Source organism: Budorcas taxicolor, chromosome 23 (assembly GCF_023091745.1).
Source record: "Budorcas taxicolor isolate Tak-1 chromosome 23, Takin1.1, whole genome shotgun sequence".
NCBI lineage: Eukaryota > Metazoa > Chordata > Mammalia > Artiodactyla > Bovidae > Budorcas > Budorcas taxicolor.
Window position 1 is genome coordinate 15165686 of NC_068932.1, and position 18212 is coordinate 15183897.

Consider the following 18212-nt stretch of genomic DNA (forward strand, 5'->3'; position numbering starts at 1 on the left):
GAGATGAGAATACCAGACCACCTGACCTGCCTCTTGAGACATCTGTATACAGGTCAGGAAGCAACAGTTAGAACTGGACATGGAACAACAGACTGGTTCCAAATAGGAAAAGGAGTATGTCAAGGCTGTATATTGTCACCTTGCTTATTTAACTTCTATGCAGAGTACATCATGAGAAATGCTGGACTGGAAGAAACACAAGCTGGAATCAAGATTGCCAAGAGAAATATCAATAACGTCAGATATGCAGATGACACCACCCTTATGGCAGAAAGTGAAGAAGAACTACAAAGCCTCTTGATGAAAGTGAAAGAGGAGAGTGAAAAAGTTGGCTTAAAGCTCAACATTCAGAAAACGAAGATCATGGCATCTGGTCCCATCACTTCATGGCAAATAGATGGGGAAACAGTGGAAACAGTGTCAGACTTTATTTTTGGGGGCTCCAAAATCACTGCAGATGGTGATTGCAGCCATGAAATTAAAAGACGCTTACTCCTTGGAAGAAAAGCTATGACCAACCTAGATAGCATATTCAAAAACAGAGCCATTACTTTGCCAACTAAGGTCCGTCTAGTCAAGGCTATGGTTTTCCCAGCGGTCATGTATGGATGTGAGAGTTGGACTATGAAGAAGGCTGAGCGCTGAAGAATTGATGCTTTTGAAGTGTGGTGTTGGAGAAGACTCTTGAGAGTCCCTTGGACTGCAAGGAGATCCAACCAGTCCATTCTGAAGGAGATCAGCCCTGGGATTTCTTTGGAAGGAATGATGCTAAAGCTGAAACTCCAGTACTTTGGCCACCTCATGCGAAGAGTTGACTCACTGGAAAAGACTCTGATGCTGGGAGGGATTGGGGGCAGGAGGAGAAGGGGACGACAGAGGATGAGATGGCTGGATGGCATCACTGACTCGATGGACGTGAGTCTGAGTGAACTCCGGGAGTTGTTGATGGACAGGGAGACCTGGCGTGCTGCGATTCATGGGGTCGCAAAGAGTCGGACACGACTGAGCGACTGAACTGAACTGAATGGTTAAGTGGACTTGGGTGTTAGAGAGTCAAGCCAAAGTCTAACTCCACCAGTCGTAAGTATAGAACTCTGAGCAAGAAACAACAAGACAAAACCTAAATTTACTTATCTGTGAAAGGTGGGTACTGCCTCTTGAATAGCGTGGGTCCGAAGATTAACTAAATTACCATATATAAATTGTTAGCATATTGCCTGCCTGGCAAGAACAAAGACTTGACAAAGGGCAACCATTATTATCCTAAAGTCAAACGTATCCCCACCGTGCCAGATGCCAGCTTGGTCAGAGAGCAGTTGATCGAAAAGATATGATGGAACACGGGAAAGTAGGAGGTGGTAAAATACACTGAAATTTTTCATCTTCCAAAGCAGAATAAAGGAAATCATCTAAAGTTAATAAATCAGTAACAGGGAACTAAGAATGTATAAGAGTATAACGGTGATCACTAGATGAATTAGAAACAGAGAGTGTTTACAGTGATTGCCTTTGAGAAGTGCAATTGAGGGAAGAGAGAAAAGTTTTTGTTCTTCATAAAGTATCCTTTTATACTGTTAAAAATTTAACCTGTATTAAATACTGCATAAAACTTCAAAACCTAGTTTTATAATTTAGAATGTACATATGGAGCAAGGAGAAAGGTTAAACAAATATACCAGGATTTGTGTAAAAATGGAGCTTCTTGATGTCCTATCTTTGCACCACTGAAGGGGAAACTACTGCTGCTCCAGAAAACCAGTGCTGGCCTCTGTTACATTGTAGTTGCCAAGAATTGTGTGTGTGTCCATACATCTGTTTGTAAAGTAAATAATGTTTTATGATTAAACCCTTTGCCTAATTCTTCCTCCCTTTAGGACTTATACTATTAAAAATTAAAATGCTAAGAAGCAAAGAAAAGCAATTTTTATAATATTAACTAAAGCCAGCCTATTTTCTCTTCTATAATGATAACCTCATTATCACACTCCAGTATCCACACCTCTGATTTCTTTCTAACTTACTTCTGTTGTCCAAAGCTGGGGTCTTGGCTAGGACCCTCAGGAAGGGAGTAGCTGGTGTTCATAGGCAATATGTAAAGATCCGCACAAAGAACACAGATCTGATTTTAGTCCCTTCCTGAATCTTCTGCTTGTCTGGGCACTCTACTATTTTCCCTCCATTCTCTTGCTCATCTGATCTATTTCTCTTGGCCCATTAAATCTCATTATTGGGAAAGTTAAGATGCTACAGAGACACCATAAACTAGAGAGACAAGACACACAGCATCATCGTAGTATAGAATGTAGTCGTGGAATGCTGCCATAGTAAGAGCCTTAAGGTGCAAGCCAGGATATAAAGTGAAAGAAACCTCTTTAATGAGGTTTTTTTGGAAGCTAGCAATCCTGGTAATTAAGTCTTCTGGATGAGTAGTCATCTGGACCATGGACTTCAGCTTCTGATGGCACTGGGTTCTAACCATACCTCTGTCCTCCCCACCAGTGTGACTCTGGCAAGTTGTTTAACATCTCTAAGTCTCAATTTTCTCATCTGGAAAATGACGGTAATAATACGCACATCTTTTTAAGAAAGAACTTGCTCTCTGGTGTTCTACATATTATTAACTCAAGTCATCCTCACAGCAGTTGGGTACTATTATTATCCCTTTCTATAGACGTGTAAACCGAGGCTCAGAGGGAGGCTAAGTAACTTGTCTGAAGTCACACAGCTGTTAAGTAAGGCAGACAAGAGAGTATCCAGGCAGTCTGCCTCCAGAGCCCTGCTTTCAGCTATTATGCTAAACTGTCTGATAAAGTTCACCCGAGGATTAAATGAAACGATGCATTTAATAGCACTTGGCATATTTTGAGCATTTAATAAAGAGCAATTATTATAATGAGAGCTGGGTAGAATCCAAATCCCAAATTATAACAAACTTGGGGGTAAGGTAGATTACACTGTACTTTTATCATATGAAGCCAAGTCTAAAGTTCACACATCCTCATTCTCAGATCATCTGCAAACAGAAAGCAAGCTCCCACAGGAGCAAATAGGTTCCCGGGGGCACCAGAAATCATTTTTACAGGAGCTGTCTGTTGCTGAGTGGGAACAGAGGAGAGTACTAAAGGAAGGGCTTGACCGAGAAGCAGCGGAGCCCAGGGGGGGCAGGAGGCACGCCAGCCCTGCCCCTGCTGCATTATGGATGGCTGCGGTGGGGGCCTTAAGGATGGGAACCATAAATAGTGGGATGTCTCAAGTAATCAAAGGTTTTCACAATTCTCTGGTAGGAGTAAACCACAGACAACAAGGGAATTTGATAGCTATTAAAACCAGGGTTCCGCAGTTGGGAGGTAACTTTGCAGCCTGAAGAGGTCTGTTTTCTGAGACTGACTGCAGTATGGTTCAAGTCAGAGCAAAAGAAGATACCCGGAACTCCATCACGAGTGAAGCCTTAACAGGAGCCGGCCTGGGAGCAAGAAAGGGACCAGAGGCCATGCTGGGTAAGCCTCAATGGTGGCGTTCTCTGGGCTCTCATGCAAGGAACTGGCATCTTGCTGACAAGATTTGCCTCTGCCCAGTTTCCCAAGAATTCTCCTTTTGCCGAAAACCCCTTCTAGTTGCCATCAGCCCAGTTATCATCCTCACCTTTTGGAGACTATTGACACTACTAGTGGAACTTCTCTCTCAGGAATTCTTCAACTGAATGAGCTGTAGTTCTAGGAAGGATTTCAGAAGATCAAGTTCAGTCTGTTTTCAAAACTGTAGGTGGGATAACTATGGCCAAATAGGCTATGAAGAAACATTCAGAATCTTTTTCTGTTTAAAGGAACATGGCCGGGGGGCGGTGGGGGGGGGGGGGGGGGCGGGGAGCGGTTCTTAAAAGATAATACATTAATTTATTCACACTTGGATTGCATTTGTGATCAAAATAAATGTCTAAAATCTTTAAAATGAAATACAGTAAGTACTTAGATGAAGGGCTACACAGCAGTCATGAAGCATGACTTTCCTTGGGGACTTCTCTGCCTGGTTTTGTTTTCTTAGTCAAACAACAAAAAATGCCTGGAGATTGCTCTTTCTTTAAAAAAAAAATAAAGCAAGGAGTTGCTGGAGAAAGTTCCAGCCATGCTAAGGCCCCCAGGGCTCTGCTCTGCCTAACAATGACTGCTTGGGGACCCAGTCCTGTGACTTCTGAGCTGAGGAAATGGAGATGAAGAGAACCCAATGGATGCATTCAGACTCGCACAACCACACAGAACACTGTTCTAACCCCCAGGCGAGTGTGTCAAACTGGGAAGGCGCAGGAAGCTAAACAAAACTCACATGGTTGGGAAAGGTTTTGCATGATGCTAGGTCATGTTAGCCTCCTTTTTTTTTCTCCACCATCCCCTACCACATTTCTATGAGGATGCAGCCTTATCTCTTTTGTTCCCCACTCTACCCCTGCTAGGAATTGTGAATGGTCAGGCATACGCACTCAAACAGCATCAGCTGAATGAGTTACATGGCAGAATGATACTAACATCAACATAAATCTGTTAGGGAATAGAATGGAAAACTGACAAAGTTTGAAGTTGGGACGCCGAACTTCAAAGAAACTAAGCTTCCCATTTCTGATGAAGGCTTTAAACTCTGTCTCCAGAAATTAGAGTTCAAAGCTCACACTTCTTAGCTGTGAGGGACGCTTAGATGGAAAAGTTTCAGAAGCCTGGAACATGCAATAGCGTGCTGCTGCTCTTCCTCCTGTTATTTCTTTCTTTAAAAAATATTTACTTACTTCTTATTTTTGGCCATGCTGGGTCTGTTGCCATGTGCCGGCTTTCTCTAGTTGTGGCTACTCTCTGGTTGCCGTGCACAGACTTCTGATTGTGGTGGCTTCTCGCTGCAGAGCACGGGCGCCTCAGCAGCTGTGGTGCACGGGCTTAGTTGCCCTGCAGCGAGCGTGCGGGGACCTGCCCAGACCAGGGGTGGGACCGATGTCCCCTGCACTGGCAGGTGGATAACCACTGGACCACCAGGGAAGTCCTATGATTTCCTTTTTGAAATGCATTATTACCTCTGTATCACTATGAGCCAGAACTTAAGAGAGGGGATGGCCACGTTGGGGAAAATATCTTGCATGCCTCAGTTTGTAGGTAGACCTAGATTCGCTTTAACTTTGGATTTACATTGGTGTTTTTTTTAGCTGTCTACTGCACACCCTCAGAAGGGTTTTCCCTGTCATATTTTTAACTTTCTAAAATAGTGGTAAATATACATAATATAAAATTTATCATTTTAACCATTTTTAAGCATACAGTTCAGTGGCATTAAGTGAACTCACATTGCTGTACAATGACTGTGATCCATCACAGGACTCTTTCATCATCTCAGACTGATACTCTGTACCCGTTAAATCACAACTCCCCATTCCCTCCTCCCCTCAGTTCCTGGCAACTACCATTCTATTTTATGTCTCAATAAATTTGACTGTTCTAGGTCCCGAATATAAGTGGAATCATACAGTAGTTTTCCTTTTAGGTTTGACTTATTTCAATTAGCATAATGTTTTCAAGGTTCATCCATGTATCATGGAAAGAATTCCCTTCCTTTTTTAAGCCTGAATAATATTCCATTTTATGTATAGACCACCTTTTCTTTATCCATTCATCCACTGATGATCTGTGGGTTGTTTCCCTCTTTGGTTATTATGAATAATACTGTTATGAACACTGGTGTACAAACATCTGTTCGATACCTTGCTTTCAATTTTTCTGAGTATATACAAATCAGTACCAAGATACCAGTCTGGTGTACATCAGCTAGACATACGGGAAAGAGCTCCTGACTTACACATGTCTCACTTAAGAACATCCCTGACATGTAAAACATAGTGGGATTCAGGAGCGGATCTTCTGCAGTCCCTGGAGGTCTCTGTTTGCCACCACTGGGATCATGAGGATTGTGGACCCTAACTTGTCATTCATAATGGGACAGCTAGAACTCAGCTCTCTTCTGCTTTCATCTTCCTTCTTTTTCTTGACACCAGAACTATATGTGAGCCACAGTCACTTTAGCTAGCTGGTATCATGTCAAGAGTTCCTGTTTTCACTAGAGGATTGAATTTCTTCAGAAGCAGAGGAGTTTCAGTTGGAACACTACATGACTCTGCAAACGGAAGCAATGCTCTTTCACATCTGCTCAACTAATTCTGTCCATTCCATCTTTTAGCTAACTCAAAATCAATCCGTCCTCCTTGCCTCCTCTGCTTTGAGGTCAAAAATTTCACCGAGACCACTGCTATGGGCTGAGTTAGTTTCCACTACAGTCAGGATTTCTGCCCCACCCTTCACCTTATAGAGGAAATCCATCTTTCCCCAGCTTAATATTAGTGTCACGGAGCCTTGAAATAACAACGTTCAAAAGAGAACTTGACCACTCCAAGCCACTGCTGGGTGGGACTGCAACAGAGCCATGTCTTCTTACTTCTAGTCTGGTCTATACTTTTCTTACCAGTAGCTTTTTAAGTTTGCATGGCTCTTGTTTATTCAACAAATAAGAATGACTGTACTGATATCATACATGTATCAAGGTCAGCAACAGAAGGAAAGCAAGTTAAATGAATAAATGTCAAGATCAAAATCATTCCAGTACCCTTTCGTTACCTTAGTCAACACTGGTGTGGCACGTATTTTCTTTTTTTCTCTTCTCCTCACTCTTTTTTTTTTTTTTTCCCTAATGCACTGGCTTCTCATTGCAGTGGCTTCTCTTGTTGCAGAGCCCAGGCTGTAGGGCTCTTCACAGCTCTTCAGTAGCTGTGGCTGCTGGGCTCTAGAGCACGGGGTCAGTAGTTGTGGTACATGGGTTTAGTTGCCCCATGGCATTGAGATCTTCCTGGACCAGGGATCGAATCCACTGTATTGGCAGGTGAACTCTTAACCACTGTACCACCAGGGAAGCCCTTTCTCTTCTCCCTTTGTGAGGATGGTGATCAAAGTGAAGTAGTTAAGGTACTTGTTGTTCAGCTCATCCAGTTCTTTCTTCCTTCCACTTCTTAACCACCATCTTCACCATTTTCAGAGGAAGACTAAATGGGCTCCTGGATCCAATGCCACAGTGGTTCACAGTTCTCTAGACACCAGCTGGGTGTCCTAGAATTTAACTCAATTCTAAGTTGGCTCCGTGGTAAAGAATCCACCTGCCAAAGCAGGAGACTCAACAGACAGGGGTTTAATCCCTGGGTTGGGAAGATCCCCTGGAGGAGGAATTGGCAACCCACTCCAGTATTTTTGCCTGGAGAATCCTATGGACAGAGGAGCCTGACAGGCTGCAGTCAGTGGGGTCGTAGAGTCAGACACAACTGAAGCAACAAAACAACAACACAACACTGTAAACCTGAAGGCAGCACAGGGTAATTTCACAGGTAAAAGATTGTCCTAAAAGACTGCCCCCATGCCTTCAGATGCCAACCACAAGCCCACATGATCACCTGTGCTTCCGGCCAACCTGCTATAAACTAGAGGTTCCAAAGTCCCCCTTTCTTGGACTTCAGATGCTAGTTGTAAGTCCATATTGTTACCTGTTCCTCTGACCAACTGGCTATAAATCAGAGATTTCCACGACCCCCTTCTCAGGTTTGATTAATTTGCTAGAGCAGTTCACAAAACCAAGAGAAACTTCTTACTTACTGGATCACCGGTTTATTATAAAAAGATATAACTAGGAACAACCAGATGCACAGGGCAAGGTACAGGGAAAGGATGCTGAGCTTCCATGCCCTCTCTGGCCATATCACTCTCCCAGCATCTCCACCTATTCACCCACCCAGAAGCTCTCTGAATCCCTCCTCTTGGGCTTTTATGAAGGCTTCATTATAGGCTTAATTGATGAAAATCACTGGCCATCGATGACTGAACTCAATTTCCAGCCCCTACTTCCTACCCACCTCCCTGGAGGTGGAGGGTGAAGGGTGAGGTAGGACCAAAAGTGTCAATCCTTTAATCTCAGGGTTGGTTCCCTTGGTAACAAGCCCCCATCCTTAGGTGCGTTTTAAAAAAAATTAACACAAACCCAGTAGTGGTGGAAAGAAGCCTGTTCTGAATAACAAGGCATCTGTTTCACCTCGAAGGCACAGAAGCCATTTTAAGAAGTGAGGACAAGCGAACAAAAACTATAAAAAAGATGCTTTGATGGCTCTTACTGCTCAGGAAATTCCAAGGATTCTGAGAACTATGAGCCAGGAACTCAGGTTGAAGATCATATATATGTGAGAAATACATTTTGGTCATCTGAATGTGGCCAAATACATATTTCTCGTTAAGTCACAACACCTCAAGGGCTCGTCACATGTTCTGCACATTTAAATCTCAGAACGCAACTATGACACTGCGCTTGATTTCTGCACGTTTGGAGAAGCTTCTTGGTTCTTCCTTCATAATCATGAGCTACCACTCTCCTCACCCTTCCCTATAATTTCCCCACCAAAGCATCTTCCACCACCACCAATAAATCAGTTGTAAGCAGTCTTGAGTTATTCTTTAGAACAGGGCAAAAGTATATGTTAACTTAGAATTAAGATGGTCATTTGTCCCAGTTTGCCTAGGGCAGTACCAGTTTACGCCTACTGCCCTGCATAAATTTTTAAATGAGCTCCCGTTTTCACTCTAAAACAAAAAAAAAAAAGTTCCAGTTTGGAGGATAAATTATATGTTTGCCTTACTAAAAAATACACCTTGCTTTCCCAGTAAAATGCTTTTCGGGTGACAGGGGGCTCTTGCCCACATCACTGCACTTCAGTTGCACAACTCTGCAAGGTAGGAAGGGAAATATTTTATCTCTGTTAATTAAATGAAGTAACCGAGGCTGACTCCAGGTAGCACAGTAGTGACTGTCCGAGGTCACACACTCAGTGACAGAATCAGGACTCCTGCTGATTTCAAGTCCAATATTGTTCAGCTGTGGACCACTTTGTGCAAACATCTAAGTAAAGACAAACCTCATTCTCTTGTTTAGTAACCTGCTTGCATTTGGACCTAGAACAGTTTAGACAGGTCCATCCTTGCCCAGAGACTCTCTTTTTCACATATGAAGCAAGCAAAGAGATGAAAAAAGAATTATGGAAACATATAGAGGCTATTAGTGAATCCTGGGGCCAAATGACATAAATCTCTGATTTTACCAGGTGCAGTTACATCAGGTTGTTGGAATTTGTTTCCCCTAACCAAATAACAATAGGAAGGAACGAAAGGAGAGAGGAGGGAGGAAATGAAGAAGGAAGAGAAATGGACAGACGGAAAGACAAAGACAATGAAGATCAACAATGAATGCCTACAGTTACAAAAACCAACAACAAACAAATGGGTTCTGCCCCAGTCTTACAGATACATTTCCCCCAGAGTTACGTGCTAGTTTTTTTTAAAACCCCAATCCAGTAAAATTCGACTTTCCTTGGGTAAGTGGCAAAGCCATACACAAAAGAGGAAAAACCCATGATCTTTCAAAGACAGGCACAGTGCCTGGCAAGGTCTTCAGGGTGTGCTGCAGATGCTGAAGGCCGCGCCACACGGAAAAATAAATGCACTCTGCTCTAACCTCCCCACCAGCCGCCCCAAGGGAAGGTTACAGGGCCCGCGGGGGTCCTAGCCTCTCTTCGCAATGACAGAAAGGGGTCCAGCGTCCGTGGGAAGGCTGACTCCAAGTCGCTGGCCAGTCTAGCGGGGCCGCAGCAGAGGGGTGGCCGCCCCCGGCTCTGTGCCGGGCACTGCAGCCTAGCCTGGAGGCGGCCGGCCTCGCGCAAGGGAAGCTGAAGGTGAGAGGGCAGCGGAGGACGAACGCGGCCGGGCGGGGGCCCAGGCGCGCATGCGCAGTGGCCGCACTGCCGCGGGCCGGAAGAGCGGAACAGCGGAGCCGCGGCGGGAGGCTCCAGACGCCGCTGTGGCCGCGGGGAGAGCGCGGGCCGGCGATGCGGCCCCTGGATGATACTGGGGCCGCTAAGCGGCAGGAGTCCGGGCTGCCGCTGATGGACATCCCGTCCCCGGGCTCCAGGCAGGAGCCGGCGGCTGCAGAGGTCGTGGAGACGCCCGGCCCCGAAGGGTGCTGGCAGTGCCCTTCCTCGCCGTGCGGCTCGCGTGCCCAGCAGGGTGAGTGCGGGGCGCGGACCCTGGCTCGGGTCTCGCCCATGGGGGAGCCTAGAGGGCGCCAGTGGGTGGGAATCCCCGCAGCCGCGGGCGGGGGGCTGCGCATGGTGGACCGCGCCTCTGCTTCCCACCCTGCTGGAAGCTCCGAAACACCGTCGCGCTGTCACCTGCGGGCGGGGGGTGCGGGCTGGAAAGAAGCAGCCCCCTGCGTCCCAGTCAGCGGAAAGACCGGAGAAAGTTTCTGATCGGTTTGGAACCCATTTGGGGTTCTGAAACTGCTCCTATAATTAAAGTGTTGCGGGCAGGATCGGGGAGTCCGATTGCCGTTCGGTGCGCCCTGCCGGAGGTTGGAGGTCAGTGAGAAAGGCCATCACGAAGCGGGCTGAGGTTGAGAGGAAGCTAACCAAGAAAACTGATCTCGATGGTAAACGGTGTTCCTCCAAGAGGAAGCTGAAAAGCATCGAGTCTAGAAAAAATGTTTGTCTCAGTCTTAAGACTCTTGGGAAGGCAAAGTTGAGTGGGACCACTGGTTCTTAACCTTTTTTGAGTTACAAGGAATTTTTAGCAACTGAGGCAAAATGAGACAGAAGCACAATCTCACATACATGGGTAAGAGGTTCACGACCCACCTCCAAGGCCAGGGACACTTTGTTCAATGTCTTCCTTCCACAAATGATGAAATTGAGGCCCTGGAAAGTGAGGGCTTTGGCAAGATTTTGTTTGGTTTGTTTTTTTCTCCGAAGATCTGTCATGTTTGGAAAAGACTCCACAGGTCTGGGCAGCACCAGGCATAGGATACCAGTTTGCTAGAGACCCAGCCAAGGGCTCTTTCTCCCAGCCCCAGGCACATTCCTCCTTGAACTTCACCACCCAACTGAAGCAGCTTCCTCCAAGAAAAGAGAAACAGGGAAATCTCCTTTCAAGACAAAAGTTACACAGTCTGCACCACCTCATCCTCTAGGTCATCTCCCCCTAGTGTGACCTGGGATTTCCATGCTGTTTAGCCAGCCTCACTGTTCCCTCCTATCCATGTGCACTTTCTCAAGAGTCACAAAGTTCACAAACTTTATAGAGAGACAAACCCCAGGGAGATGGTTCTTACTCCATTTTCATCCTAAATGCTAAGAGAAATGATCAGGCGTCTGATTATTTATGTAGGGGTTACCTTCAGCTGAGTGGACCAGAGGTGCAGCTTTGAAGAGGTCAGATTCTTGCCTTAAAATGTTAGGCCTGAAAAAAAAAAATGTTAGGCCTGAATGTTGTTCTGATGGACTGCTGAGTTAGTGCTTGCAAGCTTTTAAGTGATTCCCCTGTTTGTGAATCAAAGAGGAATATTTCAGGCAGCACGTGGCAAAACCTATGTAAGCAACTGCACCTAAGAATCTTGAGGGAGTCTTTTAATTTCAAAGAAAGTTGCTAATAATAAGACTTAGAAATACCTATTATAAGGTAACCAGGCAATATTCCAAAAAAGGGAGTGCCACAGAAACACTTTAAACCTCCGTATGTGGTCACTGAACTTTGTGACAGTATCATTTTGCCTCTTAACCCAACTGCTTATCTCAAGAAAGTTCATTTTCAAGTTGAGGCTGAAACTGTTACCCATTTTTCTTACATTCTTGGATAACCTTCACAGACAGCATATAGCTATCCTAAGACATCTGTTTATTTTCATGAGGGACAGTGTGAGTCTCAGACTGAAGCAAGGAGAAGTTGTCTTAAGTCTGTGCCTCTCATTCTCCTGGAAGGAGTGAGTTCCTTAGGGTAGCAGTGGCTCTGAGACCAGCAGAACTTTTCACAGTGCACAAGATCCTGTTTCAGTGGGTCTAGGGTAGGGCTGGGATGGAGGTTTTAAAAGTTCCTAAGTTGACTCTAATTCCCAGCTGGTAGTGAATCACCAGTTTAAAGCAGAGGATAAAGAAACTGAGCAACTTTTCAGTTTTCTTCTGACTCAGGAAATTACACTCTTTCCACCTAAGTTGAATTATTTAGAGTTACCAGATTATTAGATATGCTTGCGTGGAGTATGATCGTGGAAGCATATACATAAGCAAATGCCTCTTTGGATTATGCTACTCTCTTGTTCATTTCCTTTGACAGAACTGAAATTATTGTTCTGTAAGAGACTGAAATTTGCCAGTCCTCAGCCTCACAACAAATAATCAAGTTCAGCCAGACCTCCAAACTTAGTTTTAAAAGAGTTAAAATATCATAAGTTAAAATATTTCTTGAGAAAAATTTAAAAGTTTAGGTTGGAGAAGATCCTTGAAATACAGACCAAGATGTTTTCTGTCCTTAATCTTCCCACTCTGTTCTGTTCTGTCTGAGGGTATAGGTTCTACATAAGGATTAGGTTTCTTCTAAGAAAAACTATTTTGTTTGGACCTGAATTCTGAAATTTCAGAAGCTGACCTCTAAGGCTGACCACAAGCAAGACATGTACTTTGTGGTGCTTAACCTTCTAGAGCTTCCTTCTCATGGACTGAGTGCGTAGGTACAGTTTGGTTCCTGCAGTATCTGAGCACACAGATATAGAATAGAATGGAGGATTCTGGTACTTATAACAGATAACCTATTACATGGTGACTGCTAGCCCCAGGTCATTCCCTTCAGCTGTACACCTTGAACAGGAAAGGGTGGAGGCCTCTGACCAGAATGGCATCTTTTACTACAAAGGTCAGCCTGTAATGTATGCCCAGGAGGATTGTGCAGCATCATAGTTTGGTCCCACTTTGCAAATTGTTTATCACTATGGGCAAAATTATCTAGTTAACATGTGGATGTTGAAATGTATTAGCTGATGTTTGTGTTTATCAGAAAAGGGCATTAAGACAAACAAACAAACATTGTGCAATACTGGTTTATGGCTGAGTAACCCACTGTAAATTCCTAGATTGGAATGATCATCTTGCTTTACTACAAATTGCATGTGCCTACACATCCTTCACTTCTGCTTTGCTCATAACTAACAAGGGCTGTACTGTATTTCCATCCTAGTCTCTCCTTGTTTTTTTTTGTGTGTTTTTTTTAAAAACGATTCTTCAGTGTGTGGCCTATCTTTTAAGGAGTTCTCTGCTTACCCTGTTGCATTTTGCTCTGCTTTGAATGACCAGGATGAGATTGGAAGCACCTCTACTCCTCTCTTAGACAGCTGTGTAAGACAGAGGCAGTGGCTGCTCCTATGGACCTTCATTAATGGATTGAATACTTGATGCCCCGGAGAGAACAGAAGTTTTCCTGGTTAAGATCAAGCCAAGAATTAGATGGCAGTTCTTTTTCTTCTTCTTCTTTTTTTTTAAAACTTTAAGCACTTTGGGGTCAGAGGGATAGATAACCTAGCTCCTGCCGTCAAAAAGTTGTGTTCTAAATAGAAGATAAGTTGTAAACCATGAAAACTTAAATATCTGCTTGCCTGTGTGCTAAGTTGCTTCAGTCATGACTGACTCTTCATGACCCTGTGGACTGGAGCCCACCAGGCTCCTCTGTCCATGGGATTCTCCAGGCAACAGTACTGGAATGGCTTGCCATGCCCTCCTCCAAGAGATCTTCCTAACCCAGGGATCGAACCCTTGTTTCTTATGTCTCCTGCATTGGCAGGCAGATTCTTTACCATTAGCGCCAGCTGTTCAAAATAACTAAACAGAGAGCCTTCTCAGATTATGCTTTTGCCTGTGGTGTTAGACTGTGCATCTTATATTATTTAAAAAACCCACCAGGTTTTCTCACATTATTTCCTTCAGCAAATATTTATTCAGCATCTTCCTGGGGCCAGGCCTGAACAGCGCAGCTGAGCTCTCAGCCCTAGAGGAGCTCACAGGCTTGTGGGGGAAGCCACATAATCAACAAGTAGCCACATCACACAGTTCGGACCTATTTTCCAGAAAAGAACACATTCTGTCTAAAGCTGAGTTCACCAAGGAGATGATATAAAATATCACTTGGAAGCATTTTTCTCTCGCCTTCTTGATAAACATTTCTTAAAGATTTCTTTCACCATCTTGGTAAGCTTATACTTTTTTTGGACTTACGAGTGAGCCGGAGAAATCCATTTTATAGCGTGAACTGCAGTTAAAAATGTAGGCTTAAATTGTTGCCCTTTGCCTGTGGTTCTCTATTCTTGGTGGGGAAAATGGTTCAGGCCCAGAGAATGGATATTATTTAGGAGGTAGTATTTGTGCCCTGTTAGTCATCAATGTCATTCCATTTTTCTCAGTATCTAAGTAAAAGTGATAAAACATGGAAGCAAGGACTAACCAGAATTTAATCTTTTTCAGAAGCTGAGAAGAAAGCACCCTGTCCTGGACTTGGCTTGTTTTACACATTACTGTCTGCGTTCCTTTTCTCAGTGGGCTCCTTATTTGTTAAAAAAGTGCAAGACATCCACGCTGTAGAAATTAGTGCATTCCGATGTGTGTTCCAAATGCTAATCATTATCCCTTGCTTAATATACAGAAAGTAAGTATTTCTTACCTGCCAAGTAGAAGGTATTAATAAATGTTTGTAAATCTTTTGACCTGCTTAAATCATCTACTCTCCAGCATCTGCTTTATGTCTCTCATAGATTTACTAGTCCTTACACCCTTTGGCTCAGGTTAAGGAAAAGTCACAAGGATCCACCCACAGAAGTTGCTCTCCTAAGCACAAACCACATGCCCAACAAAGGAGGGGAAAGAGATTCAGTTACTCACCAGGCCCTATTTTGAGAACAACGCTTTCCTTGTACAATTCCCCCCATCTTGTACCACCCTCCCTCTTTCCTTTGGCATAACTAGTATTTGGAAGAGAAAAGTAAACGAGAGGAAATAGTAGTGTCTCCTGGTGTCAGAGGTTTCTTTAAGTATAACAGGCTGTTCTCCAACCAGGGCAGGCAGAAAGTTAACAGTAATAATATTTCGATGTTCCCACTAGGGTGCCATGGGAAAGATGTAAGGAGAGCTTAAGAAAGGCTTTTCGTAAAAAAATTTAAATAATTACTTTATTGCCAAAAAATGCTGACCATCATCTGAGCCTTCAGCAAGTCCTAATCTTTTCACTAGTGAAGGGTCTTCCTTCATGTTGATGACTGCTGACTGTGCGGGGTGGTAGTTGCTCAAGGTTAAGGCGACTGTGGCAATTTCTTAAAGTAAGACAGCAGTGAAGTTTGCCACATCAGCTGACTCTTTGAGAAAGGCCTTTTTAACTCCTTTCTTGTTCAGTGTCCTCATCTGCAAACTGGAGGGAGTGATACCCTTTGTCCTCTACCCTATACGAAAACTGTATTCCGCATCCTTACTGTCTTCTCCCCGGCCAGCCTCTCTTCCCCTTCCACGTGGACTCCATCCACACACCCTCCCCAGGTTAAAATTATGCCTCACCCACACTGTATAACCTCTACACACCCCTGTGTACTTAGACACCTGGGAAGAGGGACTGTTGGGTTCCTGGTGGCAATGTGGCTCTTTGTCTCTTTGGGTAAAGATGCTTTAATTCCAAATTAAAAGCTTCAGTCACTGCTACCAAAGTCTCCTTGTATCTATAACTCAGCACAGATTTATTTAGAATTGTTTCACTCCTTATCCCAAGTTTTTGGTGAAAAAGGTGAAAATCCAGTAAGAGCAAAAATATTGTCAGAAATTCCTGTGTCGATGTGGACAAGTCACTGTATTTTAGGAAATGATGGTGGGTACGACTTAAGAAATGTTGAAGGGTGGCAACAGACCATTGATGTGAACACAATCATTCTCTCCATTTTGGAATAAAAGTACTGGGAGGAAGGCACTTAGAAAAATTTTCTTACATTGTTGGCACTGATCTGTTTTGACCCCTTTTACGTTTCACTATCATGGAAAAAACTCAGCTTCTCAAAGTATGGGCCAAAGGTGACCACACTTCCATTTCTAACTCCAGAGACCCAGGGGTCCCTATATCAAGCCTAGATGCTGTTCTAAATAGGCCAGCTCTGTAACAGACCAGTGAGCCGCACCTAGGCAGGAACTTACACAGTGCCCTGCTTTGTAAATATTTAATTAAAAAGCATTTGAGCAGCAGTTACTATACTTATCCAGATGCTACAGTTTCTTTTCCAGTGTACTTCAACTCTTTTCCTAAAGAGAACAGTGAAAAGTTGTCTCATACTCAGTAGCTAAAATAAACTTTAGCATTGCTTCAGCTTTAACAGAAAAAACTCATTAAGACCGCAAATGCACACTTGCATTCCCAAGTTTTCTTATATAGGGCAGCTAAATAATGAAATTGTACCTATTATAAAAATAACACTTTTTCATTGTAGAAAGTTTGGAGAAAATAAATATAAAGAAGAAAAATTACCTATGAGTCTACCTGTTTAAGGTATTACCACATGAACATTTCAGTATATTTTCCTTTTTGTCTTTTTTTACAAGCATATATCAATACATAGGGAAAATACTATATCTGCTGAATTATAATTATACTATTTATGTCTTATTTTTGCTTGTACTGTGAACACTTTAATGTCATTAGTTATACTTACGAAACACTTTGTAAAAGGTATAATAGTTGTAGACATAATATACCATTTCCTTGTTTTTGAAAGTTAAGACTTTTAAGATAATGTTTAAGAATGTAATTTGAAAACAAATGCCAAATCCGTTTAATATTCATTCGTTCCTTTGAATTTACAGAACTGGGTTTATAGGCCCCAAAGGTCAACGAATCTACCTGCTCCTCAGAGGAGTCCTTGGTTCTAACGCCATGATCCTTTTGTACTATGCCTACCAGCTGACGTCTCTCGCAGATGCCACAGTTATCTCCTTTAGCTGCCCGGTGTTCACCTCTATAATTGCTTGCGTATTTCTCAAGGAAAAATACAGCCCCTGGGACGCCCTCTTCACTGCCTTCACCATCACTGGAGTGATATTGATCGTGAGGCCACCATTTTTGTTCGGTTCCGAAGTCGCGGAGACGGATAAAGACTATTCAGTTCACGTGAAGGGCGCTTTGGTGGCCCTTGCTCACGCTGTGTTCGCTGCCATGACTCTGGTTATCCTCAGAAAAATAGGGACATCTGTGGACTACATGTTGAGCATTTGGTATTATGTAATCGTTGGCCTCATCGAGTGTGTCATTGTCCTTTCTATTTTAGGAGAATGGCGTCTTCCGCACTGTGGGTTGGACAGGCTATTTCTCATACTAATTGGGATGTTTGGTTTGGGAGGTCAGATGTTTCTGGCAAAAGCCCTTCAGATAGAAAAGGCAGGGCCAGTAGCATTAATGAAGACCATGGATGTGGTCTTTGCTTTTATCTTTCAGATTATTTTCTTTAATGACATGCCATCATGGTGGACAGTGGGTGGCTCCCTATGTGTAATAGCCAGTAGCACTGGAGCAGCCATTCGTAAATGGTGCCGGAGTACCAAATAAAGCATCACTGCCGAACTGTGTATTTTTTTTTAAAGTACACGGTCACCCAGTTCAGACTCACAGTGGACACACACACACCTGGAAAATCTGCATTTACTGCATTGATTATATTTAATATATTTCATAAAGTATCATCTTTAATTAGTTGAGAATAAGCCAGTCAGTTGGGTGCAGCAGTGATTTTTTTGGTCAATTATTTTTTGGTTTTGGCTTTTTGTTGTTGTTGGGGTGGCATTGGTAGGTGTTGGTAAGAGGATAGATCATTCGTTGGAGAAAAACTGCACAATTTTTGACTCAAGTATAAATTATGTAATTTTTAGAAGTGTATTTTTGGTATTGATGGGATATAGATGGGAGGAAACTTTAGATTCTCTTTCAGCAGTGTAGAGGCTGAAAAACTTACTGATAATAATGCTGCTATATAGTTAGTGTTATACTGAGAATTCATTTGAAATGTAATCCCATTTAGGAGGCCAAAGCTGAAACTTGGAGTAGGTGCCTACTTAATGGTATTAATAAAACAAATGAATTAGCCTTATTTTCAAGGCTTTTATAAACAATTGTCATTCTTTTAACCCGTATTTGTGCCTTTTCACTTTAATGCTAAAACTTTTATGTATAAACTTAAAAAAAAAAATCTTCCCATCACCAAATCTGGCTAATAGTTTTCTGTTTTAGTGGCATTAGCAACTGTAGCTACATTCTATAATTCTAATTGTC

General features: G+C 43.2%; 1 protein-coding gene across 1 annotated transcript; it reads left to right on the plus strand.

The window, feature by feature from the left end:
* Positions 1-9937: 9937 nt before the first annotated feature.
* Positions 9938-17961, plus strand: SLC35G1 (solute carrier family 35 member G1). The gene is made up of 3 exons (XM_052661064.1): positions 9938-10115; positions 14387-14567; positions 16754-17961. Exons 1-3 carry the CDS (start codon positions 9938-9940, stop codon positions 17490-17492), a joined length of 1098 nt encoding a protein of 365 aa, XP_052517024.1. The 3' UTR covers positions 17493-17961.
* The last annotated feature ends 251 nt before the right edge of the window (positions 17962-18212 follow it).